This window comes from Anopheles gambiae, chromosome 2 (genome assembly GCF_943734735.2).
Source record: "Anopheles gambiae chromosome 2, idAnoGambNW_F1_1, whole genome shotgun sequence".
Classification (NCBI taxonomy): domain Eukaryota; kingdom Metazoa; phylum Arthropoda; class Insecta; order Diptera; family Culicidae; genus Anopheles; species Anopheles gambiae.
In genome coordinates this window covers 30,499,671-30,519,766 of record NC_064601.1, presented here as the reverse complement: position 1 = coordinate 30,519,766, position 20,096 = coordinate 30,499,671, and the positions used below count along the sequence as shown (strand labels likewise).

The following is a 20,096-nucleotide window of genomic DNA, read 5'->3' as shown; positions in this document are numbered from 1 at the left end:
GCGGTTGTCGCGAGAACTGTCGCGACCATCACGCAAAACGGTATCGATTTGGAGCGAAATCCGGATCCGGTCGGTAGGCTCACGGCACGGCTGGCATCCCATCCTCGTGTGCCACTCTTCCTTCCTTGCTACCGCTCCGAGTGCGGTAAGTCACCTTTACCCATCGGGGCAACCATAGCACACAGGAAGTGAAATGGAAGAACACCCAAAACGCGACGTTTAGTGAGGGTGTTAGTCCGAAGAAGAACGGGTCTAAAGTCGGAGAAAAAGAGTGAGGCGGTACGGTGTGAAGTGTGTTGCTTCGAGAAAGAAAAGCTACAAGACGAAAACAGTGAGAAAAAACACACATGCGGGACAGCAGCCAGCCAGCCTCCCCGTGGTCGGTGGTAGTGTGCGTGCGTGTGCATCGCGCTCTGTGTACCTGTGTGAACAAAGTCGGCGGCGTTACCATCCCTAAAGTGCATTCGAAGAAACGTTTACCACCACCACCAGCACACACACACACACACACCCCCCGAAAGGTCTGATGTGGGGTGGCGGTGCGTTGGAACCGGTGTGTGATTTTTATCGTGCCCGTGCTAAAAACGGAAGGATTATCACCTCTCCCCGGCGTGTTGGCAAATTTGCGCAAAATGCAGCGAAAATGAGCCTCCGTTTCTGACGCCCCAAACGGTGCTGATAATGGACTTGCTTCGCTGCTTTTTATCGCCTGATTGGTGCCCGGGTGCCACAGCTCAAAGGAAAGATTGATGAGGACAGCGGCAACACACCTAGGCTGCGTCCGATAAACGTCGCCGTCGTATGTCCCTGGTGCGGCATTTCCGTCATTATCGTCGGTTCCGCCGATTCCTCCCGAGGGAGCTATTAATGTTTCAAGCTTATGCGCGTCTGCATTAAAAAACAGCATCAACGAGTGTCATCGAGTACCCAAAAAGCCTTAAAACGCAGCTGGACATGTGTCACCAGAAGCGCACAGGAAGCGATGTTTTATTCCATGCGGATGCTAGAGATTGTGGCTTGTGCACTTTTCTTCTATCCACACGACCGCAAGGTAAGTGCAATGTCGTTCCAAACATGAGTCATCGGTTGTATCACCTTCTTTGTAGGCCCGGGAATTGATGGAAACACATTGGACGACGGCTGACGACGGCTTAGTTGCTTAGTATGACACACACACTCTCAGCCTTACAATATCGATAAAGAGTCATGTGATAATCAGCACCGTCCGATGCTGTATTTAGAGTGTGGGAGCCATTATTAGCAACAATCATTAAAAAGAAAACCAGTGCGATTCAATTACAGCAGCGGGAGATTTTTAGATTTCAATGCTAAGCTGCTTTCTTTATGCAGCATTTGAGCCAGGAAATGCATGGCAGCTGGGAGCTTCTCCCGTACCAAATCTCACCCGCCCGACACGCTCCATGCTCGCGCAGGAATGTTAAATTCAGTTTCCGATGGGTTTTGGATTTGCTTCTAAACTAGGAATAAATGGCCTCCTGCTACCCAGGGTGGTGGGCTAGTAGTAGTGGTGCCGGCGCTACAACACACCCAAAACCACACCATGCAGACATGCACTCCCGTGCCCCTGCCCATTCATCATGCTCCAATCCTGCCCGGAGGGTTGCTTCTCTCCCCCCCAAGCGATCCAAAATAGACGGAAAAGAACTAATAAAATTAAACTGCCAAGGCGCGGGCGAGAACGCCACGGCGAAGCGTGCAGATCCCAGTGCGCAACGAACGCGAGGGGGGAGAGCGCGTGAACGATGTAAAGAAAACAAGCGTCTCCTTACAAATATAAATATATCTCTTAAGTGCTTCACCGCACACTCATATATGGACAGCACCACACACACACACGTGCTCTCTCGCTCGTTCGCACCTCTTCCGTCTCGTCTACCGGTCCCAAAGGTTGGGCGATCCGGTCGCGATGCATTTCACCCCGCTTGCGGTACGGTCTGCGCCATGTTCTTTGATGCAGCGCTGTCCACGGTGGAAAATGGTTTCAGCTTAGCCTGTGTTCGGTGTATGTGCGCGTGTGTGTGTGCCGTGTTTGAGAGTGCCGTGTCACCCACTCTCTCTATACACCGTCTTCTCAATCAGAAGACGACGATGATGAGGATGATGATGATGATCTCTTTGGGTCGCGCATTTGCCGAGCCTTAGGAAAGTGTTGGTGTGTGTGTGTGTGCACTTCCCACTCCCACAGCATGCACTTTGGCGTGATGAAATTAATGGTCGAAACTAGACGGTGTGGTAGTATGTTGAACCCCTCCAGCTGTGGGCGAAGGTGGAAAGGAAGCACGGCAAGTAGCCGGCACGCGACTGCAGCAGCAGAAAAAGCTAGATTATTCCGCGAGACAATTCCGCGAGATGGAAAATCATGACCGCATGCATTATATTCCCCATGATGATGCTATTGCTTGTGACACATTCATCTCTCTTACCGGCGGGAGTGCGCTTGCCGTGGCCCCGATAAAAACAAGCTTAAGGGATGGTACGTGGAACGCGTAAACGTGTCACGGTGTGTGACGTATTTCATTTTCTCCATCTTACACTGTGACAGAGGTTTACTTTTATCATGCTCTAACCAAGGCCGCCGAGCGAAAAAGCGTCCACATCTCAGCGCGTCCATCAAATCAAGCTGAGTGAGCTTCTCGTGATAGGAGAAATGGGGCTTCAGCTTTCGGTAGATAAAAGCTGCCGTGTTCGTTGCAATGGGAGCGGTGCGCTAGAAAGAAGGTGCAGTGTCCCGGTCGAGACACGCTTCATTCGCTTATCGTCATCGTGTATGACTAAAGGTGTGACTCAACGGAAGGTTTTTGCCGTTTGACCGTTTGGTTCGGTCAATCAATGTGTGATGAAAGCTCACAGTGCTGTTTTCCGACGCTTAGTTTGTAATTTACTTGGACAGTATTTATTACACGATGTTTTGGGAAATTTGCGTGTGTGTTTGTGTGAGGGTTAATATCGTACACGTGCGCTTCAAGCTCATGCTTTCCGTCAGACAAGAGAGCATAAGGCTTTTGACAACAACGTTACTGCGCCACGTGTTTCTGCCATGGTATTGCATTGCGTACGATGTACAACAAGCTCCCAACTGAAAATTCACGCTGAGTTGGAAATGAACTCCAAAAACTATCTACGAAGCAGCAGCAGGCGTTGGTTGCTGTACGCCGTCCCAAGAAGGTCACCACCATGCTGGCACCATCCGGTGCGGATTTTCCAATTTTCCTTTTCGACGATCGAAATCTTTGCGCTCAGAACCGACCGACGGGTGGTGCCGGCCTGCTTCTTGTCCTTTTGTGTACAGCGCGCAGGGCCATTGACTTTTATCCGCAACACCCTAGGACAGGGCGTCAATTAGGGTCGTGGAAATAAAACAAAAAAGAAAAAAAGAAGCAAACGGAAGCTCACGGAGAGAGACAACGAGCTCTCGGGTTGTGCCATTTTTAGTTTGAAATTTTCTTTCCCCCTCCTTCGCCGCTTCAAGGCGACCGTGTATAGTACATGACGCGTGCTGCCACTAGAATTCAAGACGCCCTAGCAACCAAAGATTGCTTCGCCGTGCTCGGTAAGCGATATGAGAAAAAGCTATCACCAAACACAGAAGGAGCGGACATTCGTAGCTGGAAATAACAGCAGCAAAATTCACCAACCAGCCGTTTCGTTGGTTGTTCATTTCTTTTGTCAGCGTTCTTCATTAGGAGCGCATTAGACACTGAACTTGAGCGGGGCGAGAATCGATTTTCGTCTGGATTTACTAACTTTTTCTTTCCATGTTCTGCAGCAGCGCCGTTGGGTGCGATTGGATTGGGTGACCATTTTGCACCCGCGTAGCCTCCGGTTACCAGACACAAGGTTAATTAAACGAACCGTCCTTAGCGTGGCTGGTTCAAAAGTTCTTGTCCTTGGGAAAGAAACTCCCGGGACGCTGTGTCAAAGTGGAGCATAGATTTATGACAGTGTTGTGATTAGTTTGGGGATGAAATGAGATTCATATGACTAAAGTTGTACGCGCAGGCAGAATAATTAAACCAACAAAAAATCGAGTTGTGTCACTTTTGGAATCGAGAGGCGAATGCTAAAAAGGCTCGTAAAAAAAAACAGCAACAACAACTTTTGGAATCACTTTTTATTTTGAAACCAATGTATATTACCCGTATTGTGACGAACGAGTATTCCGTTGTACTAGAAAAAACCTAAAACCTCCTCTCTTACAGGGTTTTCATAGTTGTGCAACACTTCCTTGGCTCTTTCTTATGGGAAATGAACTGCATAAGATGCAATTTTGGACTCTATGGAACTCTTATAGGACAGGCTACTTGGAAAATCTTGTTAGATTTGTCCAACAAGGGTGCGATAGAGTTCAATTCCCATAACATTCAGTTCATTTCTAATGGGAAAGAGTCAATAAAGTGTCCCAAAGCACCTGGAAATTATATATGCTGTACAATTGTTCAATATCGTAACGTTGATCGTCACAGCATGTTTGCACGTCCTTTTTGATCGCATTGATCATGCGATGGTTATTTAATGTGGCGCCTTCAGTTTTGCCGGTATTATTGGCAAAAGAAAAGAGATTGTGTATGCGGTTAACAATTCAACGACAGAGAGAAGATAAAAAAAAGTTCCCTAGAAAACACACCACCAACGGGGAACACGGGACGCGATGACAAATAGCTTGTGCTTTTGCGGGTTTGTGTTTCGCACAGGCACAGGCGATCGACCTGCCAGCAACCTGAACGGAAAGCGATTCGTTTCGCTCGTTAGATAATATCGATGAACGAGAAGATCGATTGTATGTAATGAGTTATGCTATATCTCCCGCGCCTGGCAACCTTTTCGCCGCCTGCGAGGAAAGCGAGGAATCTTTTCCGTATAGAAGGCAGAAGAAGAAGAAGAAAAAAACAACAACAAACGGTAATGGTTGAATGAAAAATTGGTCTGTCGCAAACTGGTGAAGGTAACACGTTATACTGCCTACAGCGAAAGTCCAGGTTTTGTCCATATGGGACAAAGTCTTTCCATCGATTCGCAAACATGCGGTGGCACACGGTGGGTTGAATGTCTCATATTTATGCTTGGCAAAAGAGACGCTTGCAAGTCATTGAAGATCGAATGTGTTTTGTAAATATTATTAAGCTTGAGTTCAGAGGTTGTCTGTTTTCATTGTACTAGCCGATTCGTTGCGGCTTGAATATGTTGTAGACCTCTTCGTCTATGACAATTTTGCGATACATCTTCGTAAGAATTGGTAAGAACCAACAAAGGAAAACGTACCAGAAAAAACACACGCTTAGAATCACGAGTGACGACAATATTGTTTGCCAAAAATTATGTTGCCTCGAGGCAATGCTTCTCCCACCTCCTTTTGTGTACCGAACGGAAGCTCCAACCGAAACGCACGTACCCCACCGTACCAGGCCTGCGGCTCAATACTGTACGCGGTCGCGATTTGTCTAAATAAAGAAGAACTTTGCCGTGTGACAGTGGAATCGATTGAAACACTCACCTTTTTCTTCCTCCGGCCAATCGGCGGTGGCTACCGATTCCCATCTTTGGCGTGCGGGCCATTTTTGCTGTTCTTCACCATTCTTCGCACACGTTTTGCTACCGGCGGAGAGTCTGCCTTTGCGGGCGAGCATGCGGTAGACGATCTTTTCCCGCTGCTCCAGCGTGTGTGTGTGTGTGGTGCGAAACAGGAAGGGGGAGGCTGGTTATGAACGGTGGTGGTGGTGGTGGTGGTGGTGTCATCGCGTCCTGTTTTGTTCGTTCCTGAAATGGTTCTCGCTAATAATATTACCTCCATTTTTGACGGAGCCTCCCAGCAGCATTAAGGTGAGGTTGCCGTTGTCTGTCGCGGGCGGCCGTGTCTCGTTTTGGAAGTATTAAGAAGGTAAAAAGAAACGCTTCCACCGGAAGCAATGCTCCTCCATCACACCGCCGGGCAGCCCTGCTTCTGTAGTGGCTTCGGCTGCTTGTGCGCCTCTTTTTCTCGCTCCACGGCGAGAATAGCAGCGGTGAATAGAATTTACGGATTTACGGAAAATCTATATGGATCAACCGAAATCCGTTTGCCCGGTCTGTTTTTTTTTTATTCCTCCTCCCCGACAGCGTGCTTCGTTGGGTGAAGAGGAAGGTTCTTTTCGACAATAATCCGTTGAACGAGCGCAAATTGGATTGCACTTTGTGCCGCCGTGGTTGATTCAATGGTTCACTGCCAATGTTAGACTCATAGTCGAGGCTTAACGTGTGTTCGCTGGCCGAAGGTTAAGAAAATCGATCCTTTTAGATGAGCTGGTGTGTAATGACCCTGTTTTGTTGGGCACGAAGTGTGTGTTAGACGATTGTTCAGTCAGGTATTATTTGGGTTTAGGTCGTCCGAAGGCGTTCAAGAGTATGTTTTATTATAGAATTATATATTGTCGCTGTTTATAAGACCTTTAATCTATGCATTTAACTAATTGTTGTTTTTTCTATATTTTGTATCGTTTCAGATCACACCGAGCAATGAACAATGTCAAGGAGTGAGCCGACATTTTTTCTCTGCAAATGCATATTATAAGCAGTTACAACATCAAATCTGCTTTCTTCTGCAACTGCAACATTTAAATGTTTTTTTTCTTCTATCAAATAGTATTTGAAGCAGTCAAATATTCTACAATAAATGCCTTTATCGCTCTTTTCTCTCTTTTGTAGGTGGTTTTCAGTTCGAAAGTGTCATTAAACCAAACACGTGTGACGGCACGATTGTCTGCACTCAACCAACACCCGGTGCAAAACGCCAGTACCAGTGCAATGTGAACGTGCTCGATGCGTAAGGATAAAATCCTGCACAAATCCTTAAATGGCGCTACGGCGATAGAAATTAAGCGTTGGCTTTAAAGTGCATTTTCCCTCTACGTGTGTGTGTGCGTGTGTGTTGTTCTGCATTGGTGCATTTATGTTGTGTTACTTTTATTTACTATTTATTTCTCTTACCCACCCATCCCCCCGTTCCCGTTACCAATTGCGGCCACTACTGCGATCCTGCTTCAGTTCGCCTAGATGTGGTCTTTTGCTTGATTGTGGTTTAACCGTTAAAGTGTCCGTTTGGTCCGCCATTTACGTGTGAATCGTGTGTACGCGAGTTCGCGACCGTTGCTTTCCTCGTGGTGGGTGTATTTTAAGTGTTCGCTTCCGTTTTGCATTTCGATGGGAGAAATCAGTTCCCCGCGTGGTGTACATGTCCGCTGTCGGTTGGTGTGAGCGAGCGTCGTCACTCGGTGGAGTTTATTGTGGAGTGCGTGTTGCGAATTAAATTATAGAGTAAAGTATTGAAAGTGTATTAAAAAGGCGCACAAAAAGCTGGCCGGTAAGGAGTGTACCAGTGGAGTAATAAAGTTGTGAAGCTGCTTTTGGTATAATAGTGTCGCGGGTGAAGGGAAATAAGAGGAGTGTGCCGGAGTGCAAGAAATAAAACCAAAGGGCGTTTGCTTGCAACATTTCGTCCCTTTTTTATTGAAAGGAGTGTGTAGCATAATACATATCCCGCTTGAAAATCGTCCATCGACGAGAGCATCATCTGCGGCAAAACATGTCCAGCGAAGAGGATAAACCCCCGGCACCGCCCGTCCGGTTGACGAGCAATCGGGGTGGCGCTGGCGGCGGTGGTGGTGTCATTGGTGGCGGTGGAGGCAGCTCTGGAGTGATCGATCGAATCGATGGTGTCGCTCCGGTGGATATGAAGCCGTTACCAAAAGGTACGAAAACGGGAAGAGCTATTCAAACTGTACAATATTAGTTGAGAATTGCAACTGAAATTGTTCTCATATCAACCAATCAATAATCATGCCTAGATGAATCATTTGTTGAATCATTTCTTTCAACTTAAATTGAACATTTAATGAAACAAATTTCTAAACACTAAAGGAGCATATATTGCATTGGTTTTTCCCTCAAACGAAGCGTAATATTAATCTTGATTCTCTATCCGTTCCCATTTCACAGAACCAGAAGATGCCGACCGGAAGAAGAAAACGCTCAAAAACAAGATCAAGGTATCGAAGGCGTCCCACAACGACTCGAAGCCGAATATATCCTATCCGACCAACTTCGAGCATACGGTGCACGTGGGTTTCGATGCCGTGACCGGAGAATTTACGGTAAGTGTGTGATATCGGAAACCAACACACCAACAAAACACCCGTCTTAGGCGAGCGATGGATGAAGAGAGCGAGCGGGATAGAGGTGCTCGGCTCTTTAAATTAAACCCCGGGCATCCTTGGACTTGCACGAAAGCAAGCGCACGTGGTAAGATCGAGCAAAGGAGAGCAAGGTTAATGTGTGCTGTGTATTAAACCTCCTCCCACCCGCTTGGGCAGCAAATGAACCCCTCTGCCCCCTCACCCTAAGATGTACGGTAAACAACGCACAAGAAACGCGTCTACTTTCCACTAATGGTGTGATGCAATCTAATTTGAATTGGTCGGCGTTTGGTTCAATTGCCCCCATCTGCTTTTGGATAGAGGGGGGGATATGTTGGATATGTTAAGAATTGTGGAGTAGATGGCGCATTGTTTATATCGAGTACGGCGCCCTAAACAACCTGTCCGCCGGACAGCATTGCGCGTGTACATATGCCAATCAACCTGTTCACGCAATCAAGACGACCTCGCCAAAAATAAAACGATGCACCTTCTACCACCCCAAAACTTCACTTTCACTCGCGATGGCCATGTTTTGGCAGGAGGGGTTGGGAAGGGAATTATTTTCCCTATGCGCGTTCCGCAAAACCGGGTGGGTCACTCGCAAAATCGAACCTTAATGCAAGAGTTAGTTAACGACCGATGGGAGAGTTGGTGGAAAGGAATAAGTAGAAGTGTGCTTCTAGCCAACTTTTTTTTTTTTATTGTTGCCATTTTCCTTCTTTTCTTTTTTAATCGCGAGGAGGGCCCAAATATGATGGCGATTTGGCGTCGCTATTTTGTTCCGGTTGTAATTTTTACCGCCGCAGCCGTTGTTGCCTTACTGATGGTCGTGTTTTGCGCGTGAGTGTATGGAGGAGGGCATGTGCTGTGCGTGAGTGTAGCGGCGGTGGAGGAGTGTTTTTTCTTCTTCTTTCTGTTTTTTGGTTGCAAAAGTATTCGCTAGCATTTTGGCGCATTTATCTCGTTTGCCGAACGTGCGTCACGTCACGCCGGAACGATTTATGGCCGTTTTGTGTTGGGTGGTCGAATGGTAAATATCCCTTCCCGTTTTGTTTCTATGCTCCCCCATGCAGAATCCCAGCCACACCCTCCGCCGCTCCCTCCCGTCTCTTTGCGATCTTTCACGACGAAACAAAAAATGTAACAGAATCCTATTTTTGTATTTTAGCTCGTTTTGGGGTGTGTGTGTGTGTAACCTTTACCATAGGTTTTGCGTTCGCTTTCGTGCAGGATCGGCTCTAAACTTTCACTTCGACACGCCGAAACCCTTTTTTACGACTTTTTGGCTTTATCTACCCTTCGTTCAGCTGTGAGCGCGTCCCATTCCTTGCGGTGAGGCTGCCTATGTCTGTGAAATTTTGATTAAATTGAGATGAAATTCCTCATCAACGTGTGTGTCACATGCACTCCAAGTCAATAAAAGTTTCCATCGAGCGGACGCGCACCAACATTTGCATTTGTGTAGCTACATGTAATGTTGTAAGATCGTATGTCTTGTGTTAGCCCTATGCTAGCAAATTTAAACTTTATCAGCAGGGTCCAAAGCGAATTTTTTTTTTATTTTGTCGAAGGTTCGTTATGCCATTTCCGATCGTGACAACATTGCAAACTGCTGGTGCAACATCTCACCATACTTTTCGTTCGTTTCGGATTCGTTGAACCCCGTGCTTGACACAAGAGAGAATGTTCGGTTCGATTGGTACCTTGTTTGTGTAATGTGGTCGCTTAGCGGAGTGGCAATTGATTGATTTATCACGATTTTTTCGACAATTTTTTTGCTGCTTTTTCTGTCCCGATTTGCTCCCTTTTTCTCATTTCCACTCGAACACGGCTTGGATAAAAAAGGTATATTTTCCACCGAAATGGTAGCATTTTATGTACTGCAATTTGTGTGTCTGTTTTTTTATCGTTCTCAAACTCACTCTCGTGCAATAGTTGTAAAACAAAACAGCAAGTACATGGGTGGATTGGGATCGTCAAGAAACGCAAAGATAAACATGGGCAAACATGCTCTCGGTCTATAAAAGCTTCGTGATCGATTGTTGTTGCAGTCGGTCGACGAAGACTGCACCGAGTGTGGCACCGCTTCGGCCATGTAATGAACTGCGATTCGATTGATGGTCGATATAAAATTGACATGAGCGTGACAGCATTCCGGCGACGGTTCGGCTGACGCAAATTGATAGACCCACCGACAGAGAAACGTGTATGGTTTCTCCGAAGAAGATTCGGTGAAGTGTGTGTGTGTGTGTGTGTGTGTGTTTCTTTAAATATCCAAAAATATCATCCAGCTTTTTTTGGTTCTCGTTGCGTGGAATGAGTGCGTTCTTTTATTTAATTTATTTTGAATGATCAAATTTGGCATCTGTCCGTCCTTCTTAAGATTGTGGCGTAAAGGGGTTTTTATTTGCCAGCTTAATCCATTTAACTCTTAAAACCATAGCTCGACGAAGGTTTTCTAAATCCATTTTTTACTGTGTCTGTTTCGATAATTTGCCACATAAATTCGAACTCCGCAATCTGACGTGTTCTGTTCGTCCGGCTTTTTTTTGGCAGACGCTAGAAACACACGCTCTACTTTATTATATTCGCTTTGGAGTTGTTTGTATCGGAAAACTATTCAACATCCATGCCACCTTCCCGCGCGTCTGTGCGTCTGTACAAACCATGGCACGGTATCTAATCTTTCCCGTTTGAGTGGCCGTACGAACGTCATCCCGGGCAACTGCAACACCCCTCCTCGGTGACTAATTATGGCGGCAGCTGCTTGCCAAACAGTTCGTTGGCTCTCGCCACCACAGAGTTCGTTATGAGTCCCGGCGACTGGAACTGGAGCAAGATTTGCATTCGCCAGCATTCGCGGCCATGCTGCGATGTGCTTTCCCATTTTTTTGTTAAAGTCCAACCGTAGCCAAACAAACACTTTCAGCAAACTGCTGCTACGCGAAACTTCTTGCGCTACAGCTGCCAATCGGAATGCAAGATGTTTAAGGTGAATGGATGGTGGAAGCAATGCTGTGTAGTTGTGCTGCCAGTTTTCATTTTTTCGTTTTTTTATACACCCTGGAATGTAGGTGGAACTTACCTTTTGCGCAATGGGCATAATGGGATTGTAAACTGTGTGTTTCCATCGCCTACGCCAGTGCGCTCCCCTTTGCCGCCAACTGTTTCGATGTTTGCGAAGTGTTTATTCTGTTGGCCAGCTATGAGGCGGAACGGTCGCAAAACAGTGTATAACCCAAAAGCAGGGGGTGGGGGGGATATCAATAACTACTGATCGATCTCCCAGAGGCTGACTGACTTTGTGCATACTTTTGCGCTTGTTTGCCAATGCTACAAGTTTTACCAAGGGTCCTTTATTCTACGTAGGAATTACAGGGCATCAGTGTGAGGCAATGCCGTGGCGCGCTCTATTCGTTCATTTGAGCATCTGATTGCATTGAAGGCTAACGATGTTGTTTTTCCGCATTTTTGCCAGCTGTTTTGCAATTATTGTTTCGCTCTGAATTTACGTTAATTGATGTTTGGTGGAGAAAATAAATCTTCAAAAATGAAACCGATACAATAATTAGGCAATAATTATGTCATGATTAATTACAAGGTTGTTTTTTTCGTTTAATTTACTGTCGTGATAATGTTTAGCAACTCAAAGCTTAACATAAATAAAATAAAGCTTCAATAATAGGACGCTGTCGAATGTTATATATGTTTATATCTTCCTGTGGTCTGCCTGTGCAGCTGCTGGCCTGGATGCGCTCCTATCTTACTGGTCGCACATACTGCGTGAAGATGGGACCCCATACGTCGCGCCGTATCGATGCTTCTTCTGGGGTGCCGCAGGGGAGTAATCTTGGACCGCTGCTGTTTGTCATTTTCCTGAATGACGTAACACGGTTGCTCCCTCCTGACGGCCACCTACTGTATGCAGACGACGCGAAGCTGTTCCTGCCTATCCGCGACCGGTCAGACCAACTCCGCCTTCAAGCCACTCTAAGTGCCTTCCAGTCATGGTGCTCTTTGAATGGTCTTGAATTGTGCGTCGAGAAGTGTGTTGTCGTTACGTTTGCGAGAAAGCGGTGTCCCTTAGTGTATGACTATGCGTTAAATGGATCTACCATTGGTCGCAAAAGCTGTGTCACGGATCTAGGAGTGCTCCTTGACGAAAAGTTGAGCTTCCACGACCAGCTAGAGCACGTTGTCACTAAGGGTAACCAATTGATCGGCTTACTAAAACAAATAGCACGAGACATCACTGACCCGATTTGCATCAAGACGCTATACTGTGCTTTGGTGCGACCAGTGTTAGAATACGCTTCTGTAGTATGGTGGCCTACAGCTGCTCGTCCCCTAGCTCGTTTAGAGTCGATCCAGCGCAAATTCACGCGGTTCGCTTTGCGCTCCTGGAGTGTCCAACTTGACTATGAGGGACGCTGTGCGTTGCTTGGCATCGAGACGCTGAAGCAGCGGAACTGCAACGCTCAGAGGCTGTTTGTCGCGGGACTTCTTGACAATCGGATCGACTCGCCCGCGCTTCTTTCGAGGCTCAACATGTATGTCCCGCCGAGATCGCTCCGAGCTAGATCGCTACTTGACGTGGAGGAACGCCGCACTCGCTTTGGCTCCTCTGATCCGTTTATTCGTATGTGCCGTGAGTTTAATGTCATTTGTAATCGTCATCAACCTGACATGTCGCGCACCGCATTGTTGAATAGTATTCGTGTCGTGCGACCTTTTACATGTTAATTATGTTACTTAAGACTAAGCGTGACAAATGAATGACCGTAATGTGACTATGTTATAATGAATGAATGTAAATGAATTCGCTTCAAGTGGGCCACTTGCGGTCCGTTGAATTTTAATAAATAAATAACAATAACAAATAAATATCCGGTTAGTATTTTCTTATTAAAATGAGATTTTAACGTTCATCCACTAGCTAAAGCATCATACAAACATCATACAACATCAAAATGGCCTTTAACAATGATATTTATGAGACTCCTGATGTGCAGCATCAATCGGAAAAAGCAAGTTTGTTATTTGGTATACTGTATGTTCCGATTCTTAGAATATGCTGCTCATTAATTAGCTTAACATTTGAACTACAATTAATACTGGTTCGAGCAGAAGTATCCCAACTTTTCAATTGATGGGCTACATTGCCTCCCAATTTACGTTGTCGAGAGCCATTTCCGCCAGTTTTAGCTAATTAAGGTGCTGTGCTGTATATGTCCATAAGTTTTAATTAGGAAATACAAATTGAGTATTTAAAATTTTGACAGTTTGAAGCCTTTTTTCATCATTTTTTTTTTATTTAGCATTTAAAAAGTCGTCTAGAGCTGCATTCTAGGGTCTTGAGGTTCGCATTTTACTTCAGGATTACAGTATTGTACTCAGATTTTATTGTATTTATTGCCAGGATTACAGTATTGTACTCCACTTATACAATTTATAAAATAACACTATTGTACACGCATTTTTTCCATCATAATTTATACAATTTATAAAATAATTCCATTTGTACATAAGCTATTTGTTTAAGCTGTTTTCATCTTGCGTTTGCTCATGAGTGCTGTACCGTGCTCTGCATGTGTTTCATGAGATAGACTTTAGAGAATATTTGATGCAAGAAACGAAGCTCGAAGGTCCTTCAAACCTGAATTTATAAACCAATGACCAATGCACAATCAATTGCTGGAGTCGTTAAACAATTGTATCCATCTATACATTTGAATGCTTTCGCCCAATGTACCCAACAGCCGAGCTAGTGGCCACAGGTGTTGAATTCAATACGCTTCTAACGCAAGCGGGGTCCCCACTGACACTTGCAGGCGCAGGAACGTTGCTCATAATTATTTCAAAACCAAGTCACAGAACCACAACTGCAGCGCAGTTTCCTGAACTTTGCCTGAATGCTTTTCAATTGCTGTTTGCAAAACGATTCCAATCTTCCTCCTGCTCTCCTGTGTGAGGACTGAAAGTATCACCCTTCGTGTGTCATCGAATCTGACGACGCCTTTTCCAAGTGCAACATGTGAGTTGAGGTAAACGTTTGCCAGCAGTGGTGTCGCGCACTGCACCCCGGGTGTGTTTATGGACCGGCTCGGTATATGCACATCGGCAGTGATTGCATCGAACTCCAACACAACGCAACTCCCCTTTGGGGGGATAGTTCGCTTTTATGCTGCAGTTGATGTGTCGGGATCGTGTCGGGTGTCGCAGCGTAAGTGCTCATTTAACTCCCGCTCGCTCGATTCCCGTTGCTGCAACCACGAGGATGCTGTTTCGCGGGGAGAGGAAGGATTGGCGCTAATTAAGTTGTTTGTAGCGGAGAGGGCCCTCTCGGTGGAATGCGGTCCAAAATCAGGTGTACGATGTAGCTGAAATTTGCGGGAAGTTTATACCGCTCGACGTTGTGCCACCATTAAAGCGTTAGATGTCGAGCTAGAGCACGAGTTAAAGAGCACACACACAAAGCTCAAAGGAACAGACGGCATGACATTGAAGTCAGTTACCAGGGAATGTTGTAGCTTTAATTCGTACTGTTTAGTGCAAAACAGCTTAAAGATATGAGCTTTAAAAAGGACACTCATCTCACATGATCGTTAATTACTGCTTTCAGACGTTAATTCCAATATTATTCTAATCTGTGTAGGCTCCGTTACAAAAAAAAGAACGACCGCTCAGCTTATCCAAATGAACCTACTATAAATAGACCGTTTGCTCTCCAACGTTACAAACAACGCCACAACCAATGCCAGCTGGTGTGGTGTCTTTCGCTTTACGCCGCCTACCTTCGCATTGCAATTCAGCGTTGCTTAATTAATTTAAATTCAAATCATAACGCCGTTGTGAGGATCCTTGTTTTTTGTGTGTGCTCCTTTTTAAGTGCCCACTTTACCTACACCGTTGCGCCCTGCTGCTTTGTGTGCCAAAGGAAATGAATGCGCAACTCATTCTCATTCTCCGCTCCATTCTCCTTCCGTGTCTGCAACCGAGTCCGCAATTGGAAACGCGTGACGGAGCAACGGCAAAAAGGATTATCCTTCTGCTGGCAGGCGATACCTCTCGATTGTATGCTTTTAATGCGAAAGTGTGCGTGTGTGTGTGTGGGTGTGTTAGGCAAAAACACGTACAGACGAATTGAACTTCCTGTGCAGCCACCAGCACCATTCCACGTGGCGCTGTGAACGCCAGGTAGATTATGGCAGCATCGTTTGCCGGCAAAAAGTGTCGGGGGTGGATTTTTTTTACAACACCCCTAGACATGCCCTGTGGGCGTGTGGAAAAGGAAAATTAGATTTCACGTAAAGGTGAAAAACGCTTCTCTCTACTCTACCGTAAAGCGTCCAAATTAGCTCTCTACCAATTCGCAACCCTCAGGCTAATTTGTATCGCCCACAAGAGAGCGAGAGAGAGACAGAGAATGCAAAAAACATGATTATTTTTTAAAGTTAGCAAAAATTTTAATAATTTTACTCAATACCATTTCCCACCAAACATATGTCCGTGTCACTTTTGCTGCTGGTGCTGGTACTGGTGATGAAGTTTGTGCGCTCTTAATGTGACACTTTGGTTAATTTGCTTCATCCATCTCCATCAACGTCTTGTGGCGCTTGACTGGCTGGCTGGCTGGCTGGCTGGGCGGTGTGGTTCGTCCTTGCGTTTGATTCGGCATTTTCGTTTCGGCAGAAACTGGCACGTTGACGGATCATCCTGTCCCCACCGCACGACAACACACACACGCGGCTCTGTGTGTTTTTTGCCCAGCTCGGATGTCGGTGTCCTAAACCTAAAAATAAACTTCACACTCTTCGACGGTGCGGGTCGAGAGTGCGCTTCTGAGACGTTTGCCATATTGACGGGGAAAATCACGGGGCGGGAAAGTAGGTGCCAGTGGCATGGTCTCTAGTTTACGGGTGCTGGAAAACTGTAGGGAGGAAAAAAAAAGGTAAATCAGAAATGTGCGACACGCTGTTGTGTCAGTGTCAGTCAGCAAAAGGGTGGTGGCCACGTTTGTAGCAGCCACCCACGCACCCACGTTTCATTCATTCGTTTGTCGTTTGTAGAACGTTTGCGGCATTGCTAACGCCGGTAGGAAGATTATGATGGTGGTGTGATGATTGGAACTACTAAAAAAAATGTCGTATTTCATCCACAAGCAAATTTCATATCTTTTTATGTTGAATAAAAGTAAAGAAATTGCAAATATTTTCATTCGTTTTGAATCGTGTTATTGTGCGACTAATTTGCTCTTTCTTTAATAATGCATAATGTTGTTAATATAAAATTTTAATTTTGGCTTATTTATTAATAATATTCATTTCCGAAAAATGTGCTTTGTTTCTTTGCACGTATTATAGGGTAAATGTACCAATAGTGGTGCAATTTGTGGTGGTACAGATGTACTTTAATGGATTTAAAGTGTCAGGAAGGACAATTTCTGAATATTTTAACACATAACAGTTGGAATATGTTTTATCTTCGCAATCACAACCATTTTTACCATAAAACACATCGAATTTACGAAAAAATACATATTTTTGTGATTGCTTCGTTGTGCCTATAATGGTGGTATGGTTCCTATAGTCGTCGTATTGTGTTCCTATAGTGGTGGTAAACAAAGATGCCTCAACAACAGTGGATAATATCAAAGGAATTTAATTTTGAAGCTGTTTTCGTGTGAATAGCAAGGATTACTGCCATAATAATGATTTCTTTCGTAATTTGATCGTAAAAAATGTATGAATTTGGTTGATGAAAATATTGACTAAAGTACTGAAAGTATTGACTGAAGTACCTGTCGTCAACCCATACCCAGAAGAGTTTGCTTGATTTGAAGTCGATTTTTCACTCAGCCAAATAAGCGAAATATGGCCATTGTTTGGTAAATTACTTACAGAAAACTCATTTTTGTTGCTTATTTTAATGAAAACAGTACGACAAGTAAAAAATGTCGTTGAAAAAAATCTAAAATTACCTGTTTTTATTGATTTTAGAACTAGGACCACTATAGGAACATGCCTGTTTGGTGTACCTATAATGGCACTATCGTAAAAAACACTTAAAAATACGTAAATATGGTCAAAAGCCAATGAATTTGAATAAAACAATATCATTTGATAACAACTATGTTAAAAAACTAATAATTACGTTGTTATGTGGTCATTTAGAACGTTATCAAAAATATGAGCATCGTTATGAAATCCTAAGGATTTTGGAAAAATGTTGATACCTTTTACAAAATAATGGATTTTTCGGTCACTAAGAAACGGAATGGCCCCATTTCATTTTTAAATCCTTTGTAAAAGGCTAGAGAACATTTCACACTATCATAAAAAAACTTAACTACTGTTAATATATCGTATGAGACGCATTTTAGTGCAATACCACCACTATTGGTACTAGCACCACTATAGGTACGTTTACCCTAATATTTGTTGCAATTTTTAATGATTTGTATTCCATCCTGCATAAAACAACTTTTCGCCAACTTCACCAGCTAGTATTTTACCTTTATGTTGTAAAATTATATCTAAAAATATGTTATCGTTTCATGCATCAAACATCATAAACGGTCAATTTCATTACGATTTCACATCTGAAATGAACAAAAATCGATTCCAACCTCATCCCTTTTGACCCCGTTGGACGACCGTTGCTGTGTTGTTCGCTTCGCGCCCATTAACGCAGACACGGTATGTAAGCTCCTCTCACCAGCAAGGCAACATTCCTGTGCGATATTATGGCCTTTTATCATACTTATCGCGCATCCACACGGCCCCCAGGATGCCATGAGCATGCACCCACTCGTGTGGGAGCCGAAAGCTGTCAAACACCGGTCAGAAGCACCGGTTTTTTGGTCGAAACATCAAACACTGGAAAGCAAAACACACGAGATAACACGATCTCTGCCCCGATGGGTACTGCACACTCCTCTGGGATGGGTTTCGCGGGGTTTCGGAAGCAGTGCGGGCAAAACGCTTTCGCTTCAAAGCAGCTTTCTAGCTGCCCGTTTTTAGGACAGTCTCCGACACAATAGAATGTCTCCACTGGTAACGACGACAGGACGGGGCGTCGGTGTTTGAGACGGGGAGCAGCGATAAGATGCGCTTTTCCCGTCCAACCAGCGAGCCAGTCAGCCATATCGCTCCAGGTTTCGCTGTCTGATGAACTGAAGCACCTTTTAGGGCTTAGGTCAAACGTCTTGGTCAAAGTAAAAGCGCGAGAGCTCTCGGAACCTCTACCCTCTTGCCACTGGGCGCGCAAAACCGACACCCACGGTGGATGGATCGGTCCGCTTAATCGGCCCTTCTTAATCTGCCCATCAAGGAAAGTAAATAATTCATCCCCAGCACACCCGAGAATCTACCGTGTTCCACGGCAGCAAGCTACGGTGTGTGTGTGTGTGTGTGTCGCCCAAGACCGGTTTATCCAGGCGAGGAGGAGGGTGGTGTGTGTGTGGCGCAGGATTAGGGTACATATTTTTTTAATGAATGTATTTTCGATAAAAACGCTTTTATGTTTATTTCCCTGCGGTTTTAAAACGGCTTCTCTTCGGTGACCCTCCCGCTGGCATGAAGGGGTGTGTCAAAATGATGGAAAATTTAATTTGTTATCGAAGATCGAAGGGCAGCAGTGTTGTGCCACTTTCCAATGCATTTTCTGTTTTGCTTTTGTAATGCTTTCAAGCGGAAGTTGTAAGCGAATCATTTTCAAACGAATGTCCGAGCTGCTGGAATGAGAATTGTGTTCATCGTGCGATAGTGAAAATTCTCCAGCATAACGTTCGTTCTGTTTCATTTCAAAGATATATACTTTTAATCCCAAATCTTCCTCCACCCGCGTGACCTCTCGTTGTGTTGGGCTTAGACGAAATGGTGAGAGATTTTATGATTTTGTTTTCTTCTCAGCATGAAGTGGGCTTTAATTTAGTAGCTTCTTCCCTCCGGTTACTCTCCAATGGCGATGGCGGAAGCGCACCCGCTGCCAGTGAAAAGCGATAAAGATGATCTTGTTGTGCGTGTCTGGGCTGGTGTGCGCGCCAAGCATGATTGAGTGCCGTCATTACCACCAACCGTCGTCAGCATGATGCTGGGGCATCCGTGATCGTCTTGCGCTTTGGCGTCCGACTTTGCTCATCACAAATGCGTCCATAAAATGCTTCCGTTCTTTTAGATGCCGTATCAGTTTGTTAGAGCAAGAACGTTGTAAATAACCCAAACCAAGCCCACAAAACGGTAGGAAAGGGTAGAAGAGAACCAGGCCTGGGAGAATATGCTTTCACATAATTTAGAAATGGATTAGAAAAAGAACGATGTGACAATTGTTAAGATTCAAGATAAGATTGAATCCTTTAAACCTGCTTCTTTTATTATAATGGAAATCTGAATGCTACATTTACCGGGGGGTAAATCCGAATATTTTCGGACAAAAACAAAGAAAAACAATAATCCAATAAGAAAAATATGTGAATCCAAAACTAAACAGAAGGAGAAACACAAGCACGGTGGAGCAGCGGTGCGTTGAAAGCGATATTCGCACCGTCACGCAAAGTGCTGCAGCCAAACACTGCGCAAACGTCGGTAATAAAATTAGAACGTCGGTGTTAAATCATCGCAGCTCGTCGCGGGATCAACAAAAACCAACAAAAAAAAGACCTCCAACCAAAAACGATCGCTTCACTGTAGCCCATTTTCCAGCCAGTTTCTTTCACGGTGTGTAGCATCATCGGGCAAAGGAAAGCCACCCCCCACACCATGGTATGTGTCATGGGGCTTAGAATGCTACCCCAAAACGCACACACACACACACACACACGCATGCAGTGGCCATCGTAAGAGGAAAAACTTTTATGGATGTGTGTAATGGTTTATTAAAAACGTTTCGCGCTCGCAGCTGTTAAAC

At 45.0% G+C, this 20,096-nt stretch overlaps 1 protein-coding gene across 8 annotated transcripts in view; it reads left to right on the top strand.

The window, feature by feature from the left end:
• The window catches only part of LOC1272970 (serine/threonine-protein kinase Pak), a 63,023-nt gene that overhangs the window by 919 nt on the left and 42,008 nt on the right, over positions 1-20,096 (top strand). For 6 of the 8 annotated variants that reach the window (XM_061645786.1, XM_061645781.1, XM_061645785.1 and 3 more), the window contains exons 2-3: positions 6,700-7,742; positions 7,990-8,144. In XM_061645786.1, coding sequence (XP_061501770.1) covers positions 7,577-7,742; positions 7,990-8,144 — 321 coding nt within the window. In that variant the 5' untranslated portion in view covers positions 6,700-7,576. Of the gene's footprint in view, positions 1-8; positions 146-6,699; positions 7,743-7,989; positions 8,145-20,096 lie in introns of those variants that run through there. The other 2 variants (XM_061645787.1, XM_061645782.1) reach the window with 2 other exon arrangements.